General features: G+C 45.2%; 1 protein-coding gene across 3 annotated transcripts in view; it reads right to left on the reverse strand.

Moving 5' to 3' along the window:
* Positions 1–2,348: 2,348 nt before the first annotated feature.
* Positions 2,349–15,235, reverse strand: part of MIA3 (MIA SH3 domain ER export factor 3) — a 34,455-nt gene continuing 21,568 nt past the window's right edge. For 2 of the 3 annotated variants that reach the window (XM_081114531.1, XM_081114532.1), the window contains 19 exons: positions 15,026–15,103; positions 14,824–14,934; positions 13,759–13,830; positions 13,468–13,572; positions 12,731–12,853; positions 12,528–12,639; positions 11,734–11,789; positions 11,549–11,639; positions 11,052–11,190; positions 8,979–9,080; positions 8,321–8,381; positions 8,186–8,221; positions 8,043–8,110; positions 7,823–7,920; positions 7,047–7,181; positions 5,822–5,898; positions 5,640–5,711; positions 4,060–4,198; positions 2,349–3,161 (listed from right to left, as the gene is read on the reverse strand). In XM_081114531.1, the coding sequence (XP_080970657.1) occupies positions 2,854–3,161; positions 4,060–4,198; positions 5,640–5,711; positions 5,822–5,898; positions 7,047–7,181; positions 7,823–7,920; positions 8,043–8,110; positions 8,186–8,221; positions 8,321–8,381; positions 8,979–9,080; positions 11,052–11,190; positions 11,549–11,639; positions 11,734–11,789; positions 12,528–12,639; positions 12,731–12,853; positions 13,468–13,572; positions 13,759–13,830; positions 14,824–14,934; positions 15,026–15,103 (1,983 nt within the window). In that variant the 3' untranslated portion in view covers positions 2,349–2,853. The remainder of the gene's footprint in view (positions 3,162–4,059; positions 4,199–5,639; positions 5,712–5,821; positions 5,899–7,046; positions 7,182–7,822; positions 7,921–8,042; positions 8,111–8,185; positions 8,222–8,320; positions 8,382–8,978; positions 9,081–11,051; positions 11,191–11,548; positions 11,640–11,733; positions 11,790–12,527; positions 12,640–12,730; positions 12,854–13,467; positions 13,573–13,758; positions 13,831–14,823; positions 14,935–15,025; positions 15,104–15,235) is intronic. The other variant, XM_081114533.1, reaches the window with a different exon arrangement.

Here is a 15,235-nt window from a genome sequence, read left to right on the forward strand (position 1 = left end):
AAATGAGAAAAAAAAAAAAATCAGCCATTGAACAATAACCACAACTGTAGAAATGCTTTCTGGCTGAAACATTGCTGCTTCATAAATGAGATGATTTATAAACCACGCCCAGACACACCATGACTGGAGATGGCTTCTGCACTAGATGTGACTTTCGAGATGGCGAGTGTGGCGTAACTGAGGGATGGTCCCCTGCCCTTTCTGGATATTGGCAGCTTGCCTGGCTCCACTGCCAAAGTGATGCCACCAGAGGGCTGAGAGGCGGCATTCTGGCGGGGGCAGAGGTGCTCAGGTCGGTGACGCGGGAATTCTCTACAGCTTACTGACTTCCCAGGAAGATGAGGTAAATACCCCAAAAAGCTTGAGGGGCACAAAGATTCCAGCTTTGATTGATTTTAAAATAGGTTTAATTTACTTTTCCTACTTGATTGTCTTCCTAGCTGGTATAATCTACATTTAAATGCTATTTAAAAATAGAAATTATATTAACTTCATCATTATTTTATGTCCTAAAAGAGATTGAACTATTCCACTTGTGATTTACTCTTACTTTACATGGTTAAAAAAATAACTTCTGCTGTTAACTATGGAGTTCTTCTCAGATTTCTTTATTCTTGATATTAAGAGGGAGGACCTATTGATGGAATTCTTTTGCTGAAGATATGTTGCTTATGGATTTTGAAAGGGTTATCTTCTTTCAAAGGTCCTTATCTTTCTAAAGTGGTGTATGTGGTAGTGATTTAGTATGAAGGAAGATTTGGTTTCACAGTGAGGCTTTTGCTTTCTGTAATCGGGTGTTCTTAGTGGAGTAAATGTCATGACAGTGACAGGCCCTGGTGTAATATTATGTCATAGACCTTCAGAGAACGGGAGAGTATAGTCAAAAAGTTAACGGGGATATCAGCTTTTTATCATTTTGATTTAATCTAAATCTTAAACTTCTTAAAATATACTATTAAGTTATTATAATTTAAAGGGTCTGAAGAGTTGGTTCTTAAGAAACATTGTTTTAAAACCATGGTGTAGCCCTGGCCGGTGTGGCTCCGTTGGTTGGAGCATCATCCCGTACACTGAAAGGTGCAGGTTTGATTCCTGGTCAGGCCACATACACAGGTTGTGGGTTCAATCCCTGGTCGGAGTATGAACAGGAGGCAACTGATCGATGTTTCTCACATCGACGTTTCTCTCTCTCTCTCTCTCTCTCTCTCTCTCTCTCTCTCTCCCCCTTTCTCTAAAATTTCAATAAAAAATTAAAATTTAAAGTAAATAAATCCATGGTGTAGTAAGAGTACTTTTTAAGTATGGTGTAACCCCAAATTCTTAGCTATACTGATTTTTAAATATAAATGCCAACATTCAAATATTAACTGTGGAGAAGAATCAGTCAACAAAAAGAATTGAGGTCAGCCCATGGTTGCTGACCTAGGGCATGTTACAAGCCTTCAAATTTTAAATCATTCTTTCTCAGAGTATTCGACTCTTCTGATGGTTTTTGCCATATTCATTGAAAATCATAGGCAAGGTATGGGAGAAATAATAGACTACTTTTTTGTTGTTTTTTTTTACAGAGAGGAAGGGGGAGAGAGAGTTAGAAACATCGATGAGAGAGAAACATCGATCAGCTGCCTCCAGCACATCTCCCACTGGGGATGTGCCCGCAACCCAGGTACATGCCCTTGACCGGAATCGGACCCGGGACCCTTGAGTCCACAGGCTGACGCTCTATCCACTGAGCCAAACCGGTTTTGGCAATAGACTACTTTTTTTAATAAAAGAAATTTCCTTTTATGGTCACAAGACATGGCTTTCACTTTTCTGTTGTGCACCCTTTAAAAAAAAAATCTATTTTTATTTATTTCAGAGAAGGGAGAGAGAGAGAGAAACATCAATGATGAGAGAATCATCGATCAGCTGCCTCCTGCACGCCCCACACTGGAGATTGAGCCTTCAACCTGGGCATGTGCCCTGACCAGGAATTGAACCTTGACTTCCTGGGTTACAGGTCAATGCTCAATACTGAACCAAACCGGTGGGCTTCTGTTGTGCACCCTGAATGCACAAATGGCAAAAGCAACAGAACATCAGAGCAGACACTCCTTGCTCCTGCTGTAAACTCATCTTCGGGAATGACCCAGGCAGGTAGTCACAGAACGCCGTGAGTGCTGTCAGATGGCCTGTGGCTGCTCTGAAGTGAAGGAAGCCCTCAGTCCTGGTGCCTGGGTGACGGAGGCCGAACCTGCCGAGCAGGGAGCAACAGGGAACTTGGTGCTGGGAGCCCGAGCTTTCATCTTTCCAAATGGCACAAGTCTCATGAGAAAACAGTCGAATGAATCAACAGACTCTTGGGAAACATTAATAACCAAATTTTAATGAACTTCCACTACAAAGAACTTCAGCAAGAGGGGAGATAAAGTTCAGTGATTTCTTAGTAAACATTTTTAGCGTAACAGTCCTTGCGACCAGATACTTTAAAAATTCAAGCTTATAAACACCGTTGCTCTGCGTTCAACTGGTGTCCACTAAAAACAGGATAATAAATGGAAATACATGTTCTTATGGCATTTCCACAGGAAATGTTCATATTTTTCATGACGTTCTAAATCATTGAACAGTTACATATGCTACACGAACTAAGACACAGGTATTCTTTATTGCACATTTCAGAGTTGGGAGGAGGCTCTAGCTTACGAGGTGATGTTCATTTAAGGGGAGAAATGGTATTTTTTCATTGTTTGGCTCAAAAATGCACACTGCCGGGGCAGCTTAGGTCTAAAAACTAACTTTATTGAAACTTTTGGATTTGAGACTAATGGGTAGTGCACAGTCCACTTCCTCTCCGGCTGCGTGTGGGAGTTACGGGCTCTGTTTCAAGGTCTGGGAGGGGCCCTGGCTGCCGCTCTGAGAGGCAGGTGGGGGCTCCTCTCTGGATCCAGGAGGATGTGAGTCTCTTGCAGCAGGTGAGGGGTACTCCGGGGGGCCGTGGCTCGGGGGCGGTAGTCGGGGGCCAGGAGCGAAGTACTCCCGAGGGCCAGGAGAGCCTCCAGGTCTAAAATGAGGGTGTCCCGGTACAAATCCTCGAGGGTCAAAAGGCACGTCCCGTTTCCCCGGTGGCACGCCCGGTGGGTATTCCCTTAAGCCTAGAGGTGGCCGGAAACCGGGACCTGGGAAAACAGAAATGGCGTCACGTATGAGCATATCTCCGTGTGGGGGATTCCAGGAATGTTCATCTTTCATTTCTCCCAACCCTAGAAGTCGGGGGTGGGAGCCCACTGTATACATCGGTCACACTGAGGCTCAGCAGGTTTAAGTGACAGGCCTCTGGCCGGCCAGCCATGAAGCAGCACAGGCAGGATTGCAGCACGGCTCTACCTACGTCACTCGTCTGCCATCTTTATCTCACGAGAACTTGGCTTGTATTTGACCCATTATGAAAAAAAGGGCTTCACAAGGTAAAGAAGTCTTGGTAAAGGAATCCTGTCTACTGCTGTGTCAATTAAAAGTTCCTGCGGGGCTCAGCATCACAATCAAGGTGCTTGCCCCTCTGGGAAGGCCTTCCAGCTCCACCTAATTAAACTCAGCAACATCCAGTACGTAGCTGTTCCACGCCACCTTCTCTTTAAAACTTCCTTCCCATTTATTCCCAAGGTGGGGAGTAAGGGTTTAGTCTTCCCTTTATACTCTGACCCACTCACACATATGGCCTATGTAGCTGGTCCTATAGGACACCCTGAGTTCTTGGAGTTCGGAGAATAGTGAGTTCTATCCACCATAGAGCCTGGCACGCAGCCCCAGATGTTCAGTGAACATCTGCAGCAGTAATATTTCTGGCTTCCTATAAGCAGCCCCTTTCTGCTGTCTACAAGAGATACCATTCGGCCCACCCCAGCGGAGGGAGATTTTGCAGCCCCCCCCCCCCCCGCCATGTATCCTAAGAAACTTTAGGACAAGTTGAAAGGGACTCCGCCAGCTTTACCCTTTCATTGCAGAGCCCGCGATAGTAACTGTTAAAATCTTAGCAAGGAGCACACAGAGAGGTGGTTGGCAAGTCCATCATCATACCAAATGGTGGAGGAAATGGCCGAGGCCCGAAAGGCCTGCAGAGCTGAGGAGGTGGTCCATAGCGAATGGGCGGTGGTAGAGGGCCTCCCATGAGGGGCACGCCTGGGAAAGGAGCGGGCCCTTCTGCAGCCATATTCACCTGCAGAGCAGAAACGGTTCAAGTCTGAAATACTCTGGAATGACAGACAGAAGCACCAGCACCAGCAAAAGCTGAACCCCAAAGAAGCAGATGCCAGGCACCTGCCAATGGGCAGAACCAGTGCAAGAGACTGCCCTCCTCCCATTGGTCCCACTGGCAGCCTGGCCGGCAGCACGGCACAGCAGTGGAGTTTTGCTGTGATCGTGCTGCTACTGGTATGTCCAAGTGGGAGGGGGGAAATCACACCATGCTATACACGGCGATCTACTTCCAGGGCTTTCCCTCCCTCCCACATCCCTCCCATCACCACAACAGCTCCTTGTTTCCATACGAAGAATGGAGAGAAGGGAACAAAAATCCATTCTCTACACCTGTCATCACAGCTACTCCTCAGAGTACCTTCAATTTCTTTTCATTTAACTCTCAGGTCTCTGAGTACCACCATCTTGTTGTAAATATCAAAGGGCACAGAGAGCAGCAGACGCTTTGCCAAAGGTCATCCAGGATGGGAGGCCAAGGCAGGAGTCAGGGTCAGAGCTGCTCTCCCCACCCCTGCGCCCTCTCACAAAGCAGGCTATTCTCTTTGAAGCCTTCAACTTACAGGGGTCTTGGGTCTTATTCAAGCCGCCCCTGGAGAAAAGACCTGTCGGGAGAGGTGTGTCCCGGGGCCCTGCACCGAACGGGAAGTGTTTTCCAACCGAAACAATGCTCCATGTTGGTGAAGTTAGGCAGGCAGGGTGCTAATCCTCACCTTCACTCACCAGTGATACTGCACACTGTGAGATAAGGACTGATCTTTCCTCACGGGAACTGGGTTGAAAATTCTAAATAATTAAATCGCATGTACTTCTATTTCAAGCTAGAGAAGCCCTGTGAGGTATGACAGAGGACTCCCAGCGAGAGCCGCTACGCGAGAGACAAGCCTCTCACGGGACCCTCATTTAAGGCTCTTGCCAGAATTGGCACAACAGTAAGGACAGGTTTGCACTAGTCAGTGTTTCACCCCCGGCAAACATCCTTCTGTTACCAAGCTGTGATTGCAGGTTATTCAAATTAGGGTTTGCCTACTGTACAACTGGGGAGGGTCTTAAATAGCAGACTTCCCAGCACATGTACTGACGATGAGTTATGCACCACACGGTGGATTTGCTTTCCTTGAGAGCGCTCAACACGGAAGCACGCGATGTAAGGGTGGAGTGATGCCTGTGCACGTGTGTTAGTTAATTATAGCACTCCAAACGGGTTAATCACCGAACCAAAACAGAAACCAGTCAACCGGTCAGATTTCAGCAGCAGAGAAACACTCGCAAGTCCAAGGCCAGAGGAAGCTCACACGGCCGTGCAAGTTCACGCAGGCAGGTGCGTGCCAGGACCTGCGTGTCCTTCCCAGAAAGGCACCAGGTGTGACAAGCCCAGGGCAGTCCTCAGCCTCAGTACTCACTGCTGCTGGATGCTCAGCCAAAGGTGTAGTGCTGGGAACTGAAGGGCCTTCAAACTCCTGGGGAACCGTTTGCTTTTTAAAAAATAAATGAGACAGTAGAGAGATAACCGCACACACACACAGTGATGGACGAGGCGCAGAGAGGGCTGCGGACACAGCGCAGTGCTTCCGGAAATACGTACCTTGCCCTCACCCACCCTGGAAGGGGACGCGCTTCTTGGGCTGCTGTTCATCATGGGAGCTGCACCAGACCCGGGGTCTGTCGAAACCAGAGGATGAGTTAGACTTCCTCTGAGTTACATACTCTTTGAGGAAGAATAAAAACCCCTCTACCCCCTGCCTCCATGATTTTGTTGTTTTCTTAATATATTTTTATTGATTTCAGAGAGGAAGGGTCGGGGGGAGAGAGAGAGAGAAACATCAATGATGAGAGAGAATCATTGACCGGCTGCCTACTATATACCCCCTATTAGTGATCAAGCCCGCAACCCGGGCACATGCCCAGACCAGGAATGGAACCGTGACCTCCTGGTTCATAGGCTGAGGCTCAACCACTGAGCCACACTGGCCGGCTGCCTCCATGATTTTAGACCTTGAACACACCAGGTCCCTACCAGAGGCAGAGGGGCTCCCAGGTGCCTCAGAGCACTGGAGAGGAGGTGGAGGCTCGTCCACTGAACCTTGAGAAAGAAAGAACAGCCCTTGCGTGGATTTTCAGGAGGAATGAACCCACTGTGGGCGGGGCAGGGCTCAACTCTGAAAGTAACATTAAAAACAGGGCCCCCAGCACCTATGAGGGGACATCGCAATTTATGCCCAGACTTGGAGAATTAAAGTAGGAGCTGTCTTAGAAAGAAGGGCAACAAACCCTGCGATGAACGGACTGGTTAGGGACCGCACGCCGCAGGCTGAGGCAGGAGTATATGCTCACCTTTTTCAGTTTGCATGTAATGACTTCCATATCTTACTGAGTCTCATGGACATAGTTATGAATAGAAAAAAGACCTAGCATTTCATACTATAGTGAGAAATGGTTGCTGCAGAAATTATAAAGTCTTAAGGCTACTTTTGTAATATTTCAGAAGGGAACTCCATAGAAATTTATTTTACAGATAAAGGCTTACACATCACAGTAAAACATAAAAATAGAAGCAAAAACAATATTATTTATGCTTTTACTTAAGTATAAATATACTTTACGTATTTATATGTAAGATAAATAATGATGATAATAATTAGATGGTTTCTGTTCTAACGCAGATCTTGCAGTAGACTATTCGAAATAAGTAAAATTAAGAAATTCTCTATGTTAGGCACAGATTCTAAAAAGTTTGCATTAGAATTCTCAAATAAAAGGGGAAAGTGCTCTTGAAACAGTTTACAGGTAATGTGAACATGAATACTCACCAAATTCACTTCTGGGCACATCTCTTCGACTGAGCGTGGCAGAGAGAGGTCTCGCGGGCGGGTCCCTCGGTGGCGGGGAGCATTCTCCACCACTCACGGGTGAGGGGCCGAAAGAGCCGTTCTGGCTCAGGGGGCCTGCAGGTGACAGTCCACCGTTACCGCGGCAGGCAATCTCTTTTCTTTAACATGTTGCGGACTGATCGCGAGAATTCTCGTGTTTTCTGTTCTAAGGCTTGTGCCCAATCACGAGAATTCTTTAAAAAGCTATTAGCTTGTAAGAATATGTAATAAGTAACTTCAAAATGCCATGGGTGCCCTGACCAGTTTGGCTCAGTAGATAGAGCGTCGGCCTGCGGACTCAAGGGTCCCAGGTTCGATTCCGGTCAAGGGCATGTACCTTGGTTGCGGGCACATCCCCAGTGGGGAGTATGCAGGAGGCAGCTGATCGATGTTTCTCTCTCATCGATGTTTCTAACTCTCTATCCCTCTCCCTTCCTCTCTATAAAAAAATCAATAAAAAATATTTTTAAAAAAATGCCATGGGTATTTAATTTTAAAGTGTGCCTTTAACATTTATGTAAAACATTGTTTGTACTCGTTCAACAGAAACTTATCTGGCCACTGGGTAAAGCTGGCAATAAAACTACTGGTCGGCACTGTGTTAAGTTCTTAGGCTTGTCTCTAGGGCATCGTTATATTACACACAGAAATAAAAAGCAACCTATATTCAGTCTGCACCAAAATACAGATTGCTGCCCTTCAGGAGCGCTCCCCACCTCTCCGTGGAGGGTTCTGTGCGCTGGGCCTTCCGGGCATTGGTTTTACAATCACAGGTTCTTGGAGCATCGCCATCTTCTGGGTCAATTCTAACAACCTTGAATTTGGAGAAAGAATGGACTTAAATATGAAATCGGAAACCAATTCTTATCAAATACCACTCAGCACAGCCTGGAAGACCTCCAAGGGCACTGACAAAACAGGATCAAAGCTACGTACTTGTGTCTCAAATTGGCTGCTTCCCTCTTCTCTTCAGCCATAGCTCTTTCTGCCGCACGAGCTTTGAGCTGTTGGAGGAAAACGTATCCAAGTTCAGCTGTGGTCGACTATGCGCCAGATAAAGGGAAGGGAAAAAACCTTACCCAGTTCTCGTGCGCTTTCTTCTCATTAGCAGAAATCTGAAAAAGATAACACATCAAAAAATACGTTTATGGATTCTTTACACTAGCCTGTCGGAGACCCCAAAGAATCCTGCAGCTGCCGGGCGGTATACTCACCTGGTCTTTAAAGGAGCGTTCCGTTTTCTGCAATTCATCCTCTAGCTCTTCGATTCTCCACCTAAGAATACACTTGCTTTTATCCGTCCAGCACAACTGAATTAGATGTTACATGATCCTCCCATGTTCCCTTTACTGTAACTGTACCCTTACAGATTTCATCTTAACAGAAATGTATTTTACATGGTTATAATTAAAATTAATACCACCTAATGTCCTTATTTATTGTAGCAGCCAGAGATTCCGAGTTGATACATTATAATTTCTTTAACTGTTCTTTAATATGTTCTCATATAAGCCTGCTATCAATAGCTCCCTCCATAAAGCTTCTTCCTTTAATTATATCCACGGAGCATTACCCAGAGCTGAGCACTGGGCCCATCAATGTCAAGGTCATTTTAAAGGTCTGATACACCAGAGAGCAAACTGCCTTCCTAAAACAGGTCTTAAACCACCCAGATCTGCCGGCATGATTACCAAGCTCCCTTACATTCACCAGTGTTGGGTGTTGGGAAATTTTTGTTAAACATTATTTTCCTTTGCTAAGCGAAAATTTTCCTTGTGCGAATTAAACGTACTGATGTCCTCTCACCATTATTTATGTGCCAGTTTGTTGCGCAAACTGAACGAGTGGTTTCTGTTAAAAGCCTGAACTCACTTGTAGGTTTTTATCTCCTCTGCCGCCGAAACCGCCTTTTCGTCGGCCGCTGACAGCCGCTGCTCCCTTTCTCGCCGCTCAAACTCCTCTTGGCTCAGCTTCCTAGGGAAGAGCCAGTCGCCCAGTGAAAGTGTGTCTCCTTTCCCCAGCGCCTGTCTCAATGCCTCCATCGAATCCTCAATGCCTCCCCTTCCCATCCTCTCCCAGAGGCTCAGACGTGCATACAGATTCACAGAGGGTTTCCTTCACACCTGCCATTTGGGGATGCAAACCAAGCTCTGGTCTTTGGCAAATCACCTGCATTTCCCGACTTCTCTTCGTAATCCTCTACTTCTTCACAAATAAAACAAAGAAACGAGAAACACTAGGTGGCCCACGGGCAGCGTTCTGGGACGCGAGACAATGAAAGCTCATTTGCCTCGTGTGGAAAGCCGAGGCGGATCTGCCCGACAGTCAAGCTCATCAGGGTAAAGCAGGGGATGATTCCGATTCCCACCACGGGGAGACCTGTAACTGCTTCTCTTATTCCTGTCACGGAAGGGCTGTTTCTCAGCTGAAGACTGGCACCATGAGAAGACAGCCCGCTGAAGACAGAGTCTTTAAAACACGTCTCCTGTCGGTGCAATTAACCACAGACACTTCCACAGTTTAGGTCCCAACCCCCCTCCCCACCTGCTTCAGTGGGATTGTGATGAGGAGAGAGAAAAGCCAAGGACTGGCAATGTCCATTGAAGAGAAAGAGACTCTGACTGCCCCCTATTCAGTGTACCATCTACGGGACACTGGTTTTAACCCAATAACCTGCCAGCTCAAGCTGTCAATCTACTGTAACATAAATGACAATGGTGACATTTAACGGTTTAAAAACACTACTTTCTTGTTACCCTTGGACCTCTCTGCACATAGTTCTGATTCAAAAGACACTTAACTTGAAACTTAATTTTCTATGAATCAGAAGCAAAATGAGAGAAGAGCTATAGTAAAAAGGGTTAGTACCAAAGAGAAAAAGGTTTATGTATTCTTTTAAATATTTTTTTTTTTTTTTTTACAGAGATGAAGGGAGAGGGACAGAGAGCTAGAAACATCAATGAGAGAGAAACATCCATCAGCTGCCTTCTGCACGCCCCCTACTGGGGATGTGCCTGCAACCAAGGTACATGCCCTTGACCAGAATCAAACCTGGGACCCTTCAGTCTGCAGGCCGACGCTCTATCCACTGAGCCAAACCGGTTAGGGCAATGTATTCTTAACTGCCCATTCAATACTTCAGCCAGTATTTTATGAATGGCTGTAATAGACCGGTTACCTAGTAAGATGCTAAGATTAAAGTACGGACAGATACTATTGTTATGTGCCAGGCAATCAAAGCTGACGGGGCATTCCGCGAGACGTGGTGATGAAAATCTAAAAGACAGGCCAACTCCTTGGCACGGTTACATTATGTACTGTTTAGTGTATTTGACTTACATATCTTCAATAGCTAAATATTCCTTTTGAAGTATTTACTTTACTAAAAATAATGTATGTAGCCGAAACCGGTTTGGCTCAGTGGATAGAGCATCAGCTTGCGGACTGAAAGGTCCCGGGTTCGATTCCGGTCAAGGGCATGTACCTGGGTTGCGGGCACATCCCCAGTAGGGGATGTGCAGGAGGCAGCTGATCGATGTTTCTCTTTCATCGATGTTTCTAACTCTCTATCTCTCTCTCTTCCTCTCTGTAAAAAATCAATAAAATATATTTAAAAAAAATTAAAAAAAAATAATGTATGTAAATCACTCAGGATTTTTCAAGACTACAGAAAGGGTAAGGATCATCAAAAACAAAAAACAAAAACCACTTCTGCAGCAGTAACTGTTAGTACCAACACCACTCCCCCTCAAAAAATTTCTGACAACTGGTTAGAATGGAAAGAAAAATGCAAGTTATGAAAAATGGGGCAGAAAGGGAAAAAGGCAACCCTAACTTCATCATGGATGGAAAGCCTCGGTAATCTTTAAAAAGGAGACAGTGATGGGATAGTCACGCCTTTAGTTAAGCGGCCGTCTGGCTGCCAGCGCCCCGGGAGAACCGTACTTCTGCAGCGTCATCTCCTTCTGCTGGTAGAGTTCGTTCAGGATCTCCACCTTCTGCTTCAGGGTCTTGTTCTCCTCCTCCAGCCCGGCCTTGGCGGCCTGCAGGGAGCTGCGCTCCTCTTCTAACTTCTTTATTTGGTCTGCAGAGGAGAACACGTCTGAGCTGTGTGTGCACAAGGACTGGGCAACTTGAGGGTGGGAAACACGAACACCGGAAGCCATTCTGTCTCTTATCAATGCAATGATTATTTAAAAAAATTTTTTTTTATTGATTGCAGAGATGAAGGGAGAGGGAGAGAGAGATAGAAACATCAATGATGAAAGAGAATCACTGATTGGCTGCCTCCTGCACGCCCCCTACTGGGGATCTAGTCTGCATGTGCCCTGACCAGGAATCAAACTGTGACCTCCTGGTTCATAGGTCAATGCTCAACCACTGAGTCACACCAGCCAAGCATCCAAAGCAATTCTTTCTCTTCCCAATATCTGGCAACCTACCTTCCAGGTTACATTTTGTGGACATCGAGGCTCTCAGCTTACACTGTAGAAGTTTTAGATCCTCTTCAACTACGGATATTTCCGTCTGTGTCTAGAAAGTGCAGCAGAGAGAGGTGTTCTTAAAAGGAGGCACAGTAAGGACTCACAGGCACGGACGCCACTCTGTTCTACACAAAGGACGGTACCCGAGAAATGTCCATCATCTGCTTAATCTGATTTTTCATCTTCTCACTTCGGTCACCTAGGAAACAAAGAGGTTTCATTACTTCTTCCTCCCGTGCTTTTTAACTCTATTTCTCGATTTCCCCTAAATGAAAAATGACTATGTTTAAACAGTCGAAGTCAAAACAAACGAACCAACAGAACTGATTAGGCTACTTGACTTTTAGAGAGTTTTGTGCAATAAAAATATTACCCATACCATTCGTGAACAAGGAGGGATATGTGAGGCAAAGCTCTCTCTTCCATCTCACATCTACCTGCACCTGGTCAAGTATCTTCATTAGAAAGACTCATTCCTCCCTTCTCCCCTTGAATCTGCTACCGGGTGGGGTTGAAAACACCCACTATGTGAGCAACATCCAACTCGGGAAGCAGCATCCAGAAACATCTCATCTCTAGTCAGTTCACGGCTCCCATCACCTCACTCTCAAAGTTAGTTGTGGGGCCTTCGAACCATGGAGCTACAGAGATGATGGGCATTCAATCCCAGTATCATCTCCGTGAAGGTGGGAAACCAGTTTCTCCTCAGTGCCCAGCACCAGTGCACATGTCTAGTTCTACTGGGATGGAAAAGCAAAACCAGTGCTCACTGCACGCCCACTGTCACACCGGAGCCCAGCCACCCACCTCTGCCCAGCGCACACAGACGCACACACAGATCCAGCGATGTGCGCCCACAGCTCTAAAGGCGCACTGGTTACTTGATTAAAGACAGGAAGGCAGAAAGAAGACTTAGCCTCCCTGAAACCCATCTTACCTCCCACTTCCCCGTTTGCTAGTTCATCTGATTCATTTCCTGTTTTATGTTGATGCTCAGATTCAGATTCACAGTCTAACCGATTCAACTGTGTGATGCAATTCGTCAAAGCCTAGAAAAGAAGCAAAAGGGTATTAGAAGGAACCTCCTGGTTGCGTGGGAGTTCATGAGAACTAAACATGTGTTCGAGAGAATGAACTTACATTGATATTATCATCTTTTTGAGTAAGAGTTACTTCCAAATCTTTCTGAGACTTCTCAAATGATTGGATTTGCTCACTGAGCTCAGCGTGGGATTTATTCAAGTCTTTGATTTCCTGCTGCAACTGAAAAGTTAAAGCACACGAATTTCCGAAAGTTAGGGCTTTGTGCTGGAGACATCAGGACCACGTGACCGAGACAGGTTAGTACAGAGCCAGGCTCCTCTTTGCCCGTCACCACGGGCTAAGGCCTCGGTTAAGGGCGAAGGGAGAGTGGCTCCAACCCTCAGAAGCTGATCCAGTTTACTGTATCCTTCAGAAAATGGCAGCCAATTCAAAGAACTAACACCCAGTAGGAATAGAAGGGAACAATCTCAGTCTTCCAGACCCAGAAATGTCATCTTCCCTTGAAGCAGGAACTGCTTAGACTAATTCTTTAGTTTAAGAAGCAAATCCACACCCCCTTGAGGCCATTCAGGTTAATAACTGGTTGGTGTTTGAAGACGAAGATTAAGCACTCCGCTAGCTCTAAGAAACTGTACAGAACAGAAAATCCAGAACAGATGGAGGACGAACACATGTACTCAATTTAGGGAGCACAGTTTAAACTCTGCATATCTCAGAATAGAATCCTGAATACATATTTCATTTCCTTAAAAACAGATCTGAGAAAAGATATTCAAGAGGCAATGGTATTGGGTTCTCTAGTTTACATAATCTACGCGTTAACTTTTCTTTACCTGGTCTCTCTTCTTCTTAAGCTTAGCATTTTCCTCTTGAACCCGGTGGCATTCGGACTTCACCTTCTCTTCACTAAGTTTAGCTTCGTTAAGGGCAATCTGAACCTAATGCGAAACACTCCTATTAATGAATTAATTCCAAAGGGGGGAGAAATAAATCCACAAAGTTTCACTTTCCCAATCAGACCTCAGATAGTTTTCAGTTGCATATTCTAGCACAAATAAGAGTTTGCTCCGCAATAAAACTAAGACATTGCATTAATATCTTGCAGGAATTATAGGCAGCTTTACCTCTGAAAGTTCTGAGGCATTCATTGCAATAACATCCTTTAACTTCTCTAAAGATATCTTGTTTTCCGAAATCTGCCATGTGGAAAAGAACACACAAAATATGTCAGGATTTCAGTAGGAACACTGGGATACAAGCTAAAAAAGAAGGGCCATCCCCTATGTATAGCAGGTAAAAGCAGGTGACCCAGCCTTAGCCTCCAAGAAAAGCCAAGAATGTAAAGAGATGAGGAAACAAGAAAATAATTGGAGGCATTAGTGTTTCGTGCCACCCACAACCTTCCTGCCTGTGAGATAATGTGGCAGAGGACCAGACAAAAAGGTGAAAGCAAAGGAAATGAAAAAACTTTCAAGCACACCAGTTCAAATCAATGGTTTTTTCTAGTAAGAGAGAAAAAGATCCCGAGGTCACTTTAAAAATTCTCTGGCCTGAACTGCAAATGGCTGGACCAGAGAGTAGACAAACCTCACCTAGAGGAGACTTCACGATAAATTATGAAGGACGCTGCCTCCCCAGGTTGGGGGTGGGGGGGGGCGCCTCTTCCCCCTTTAGCTGTGGGCTGTGACTTCCAGGATACAGCAGGCCAAGGCGGCAGAGGGCTGACTGTACCGTGGAGCAGCCTCAGCCAGGTGATCACGTGTAACTGGGCGTGTGATATATGGGAACCCTCTCTCTACTATGTTGAACTTGAACTCTAAAACTGTCCTAATATTAGAAGTCTATTTTTAAAAAGAACCACGCAAACAAAACAAAGCACTAGCACTGTTCAACTGGGCTAGTTTCTTAGTTGCTCAACATGTTTTGGGGGTTGAGCCAAGCAATATAAAAATTACCCTGGGCTGAGGACAAAAGTACTTCCTAGGACCGTAAGAATAAGAACTTGTGGTATTAGCATTTAAAGTTCCCAAGAAATGAACAGATGTAGGTTCAACTCCCCTGGCTTCCCATCTTACTCTAGTTACAACATGGGAAAATGCAGAGTTCAACTCACCCAATCTATTAAATAGTTTGAAATATAAAATAGTCTGAAATCCAAGTGCTGGTGACACTTAGAGCGAAACTCTTACCAAGTCCTCATTCTTGGCATTCTGTTCTCTCTCAGATTCTAAGAGGAGACGCAGATTTTTTGCTGTATCGTTCAGATTTTCCTTAGTTTCTTCAAGTTCCTTGATTCTATGCTATAGAAAACGATATGAAGATTAATAATAATTACTTGTTATTTTTCTTTTGTTCTTTGAATGTAACCTCAAAATGATCAGGGATTTTTACCTTAAATTTAGTTGCTTCATCAGAGAGAATCATATTTTGTTTCTTGGTTTCTTGAACATGCTTCTTTGATTCCTTGACCTATTTAGATAAAGCATTCAGAATATAGAAATATGAATCAGAGTGCTATCAAACGTATCTCCACCAGGTGGCCCCTTTAGAAAAAAGAGTAGTACTTTACACACATCATGGTTGCTTCAAATTTGAATGGTT

The sequence above is a fragment of the Myotis nattereri genome, assembly GCF_964212035.1.
Source record: "Myotis nattereri genome assembly, chromosome: 20".
Classification (NCBI taxonomy): Eukaryota; Metazoa; Chordata; class Mammalia; order Chiroptera; family Vespertilionidae; genus Myotis; species Myotis nattereri.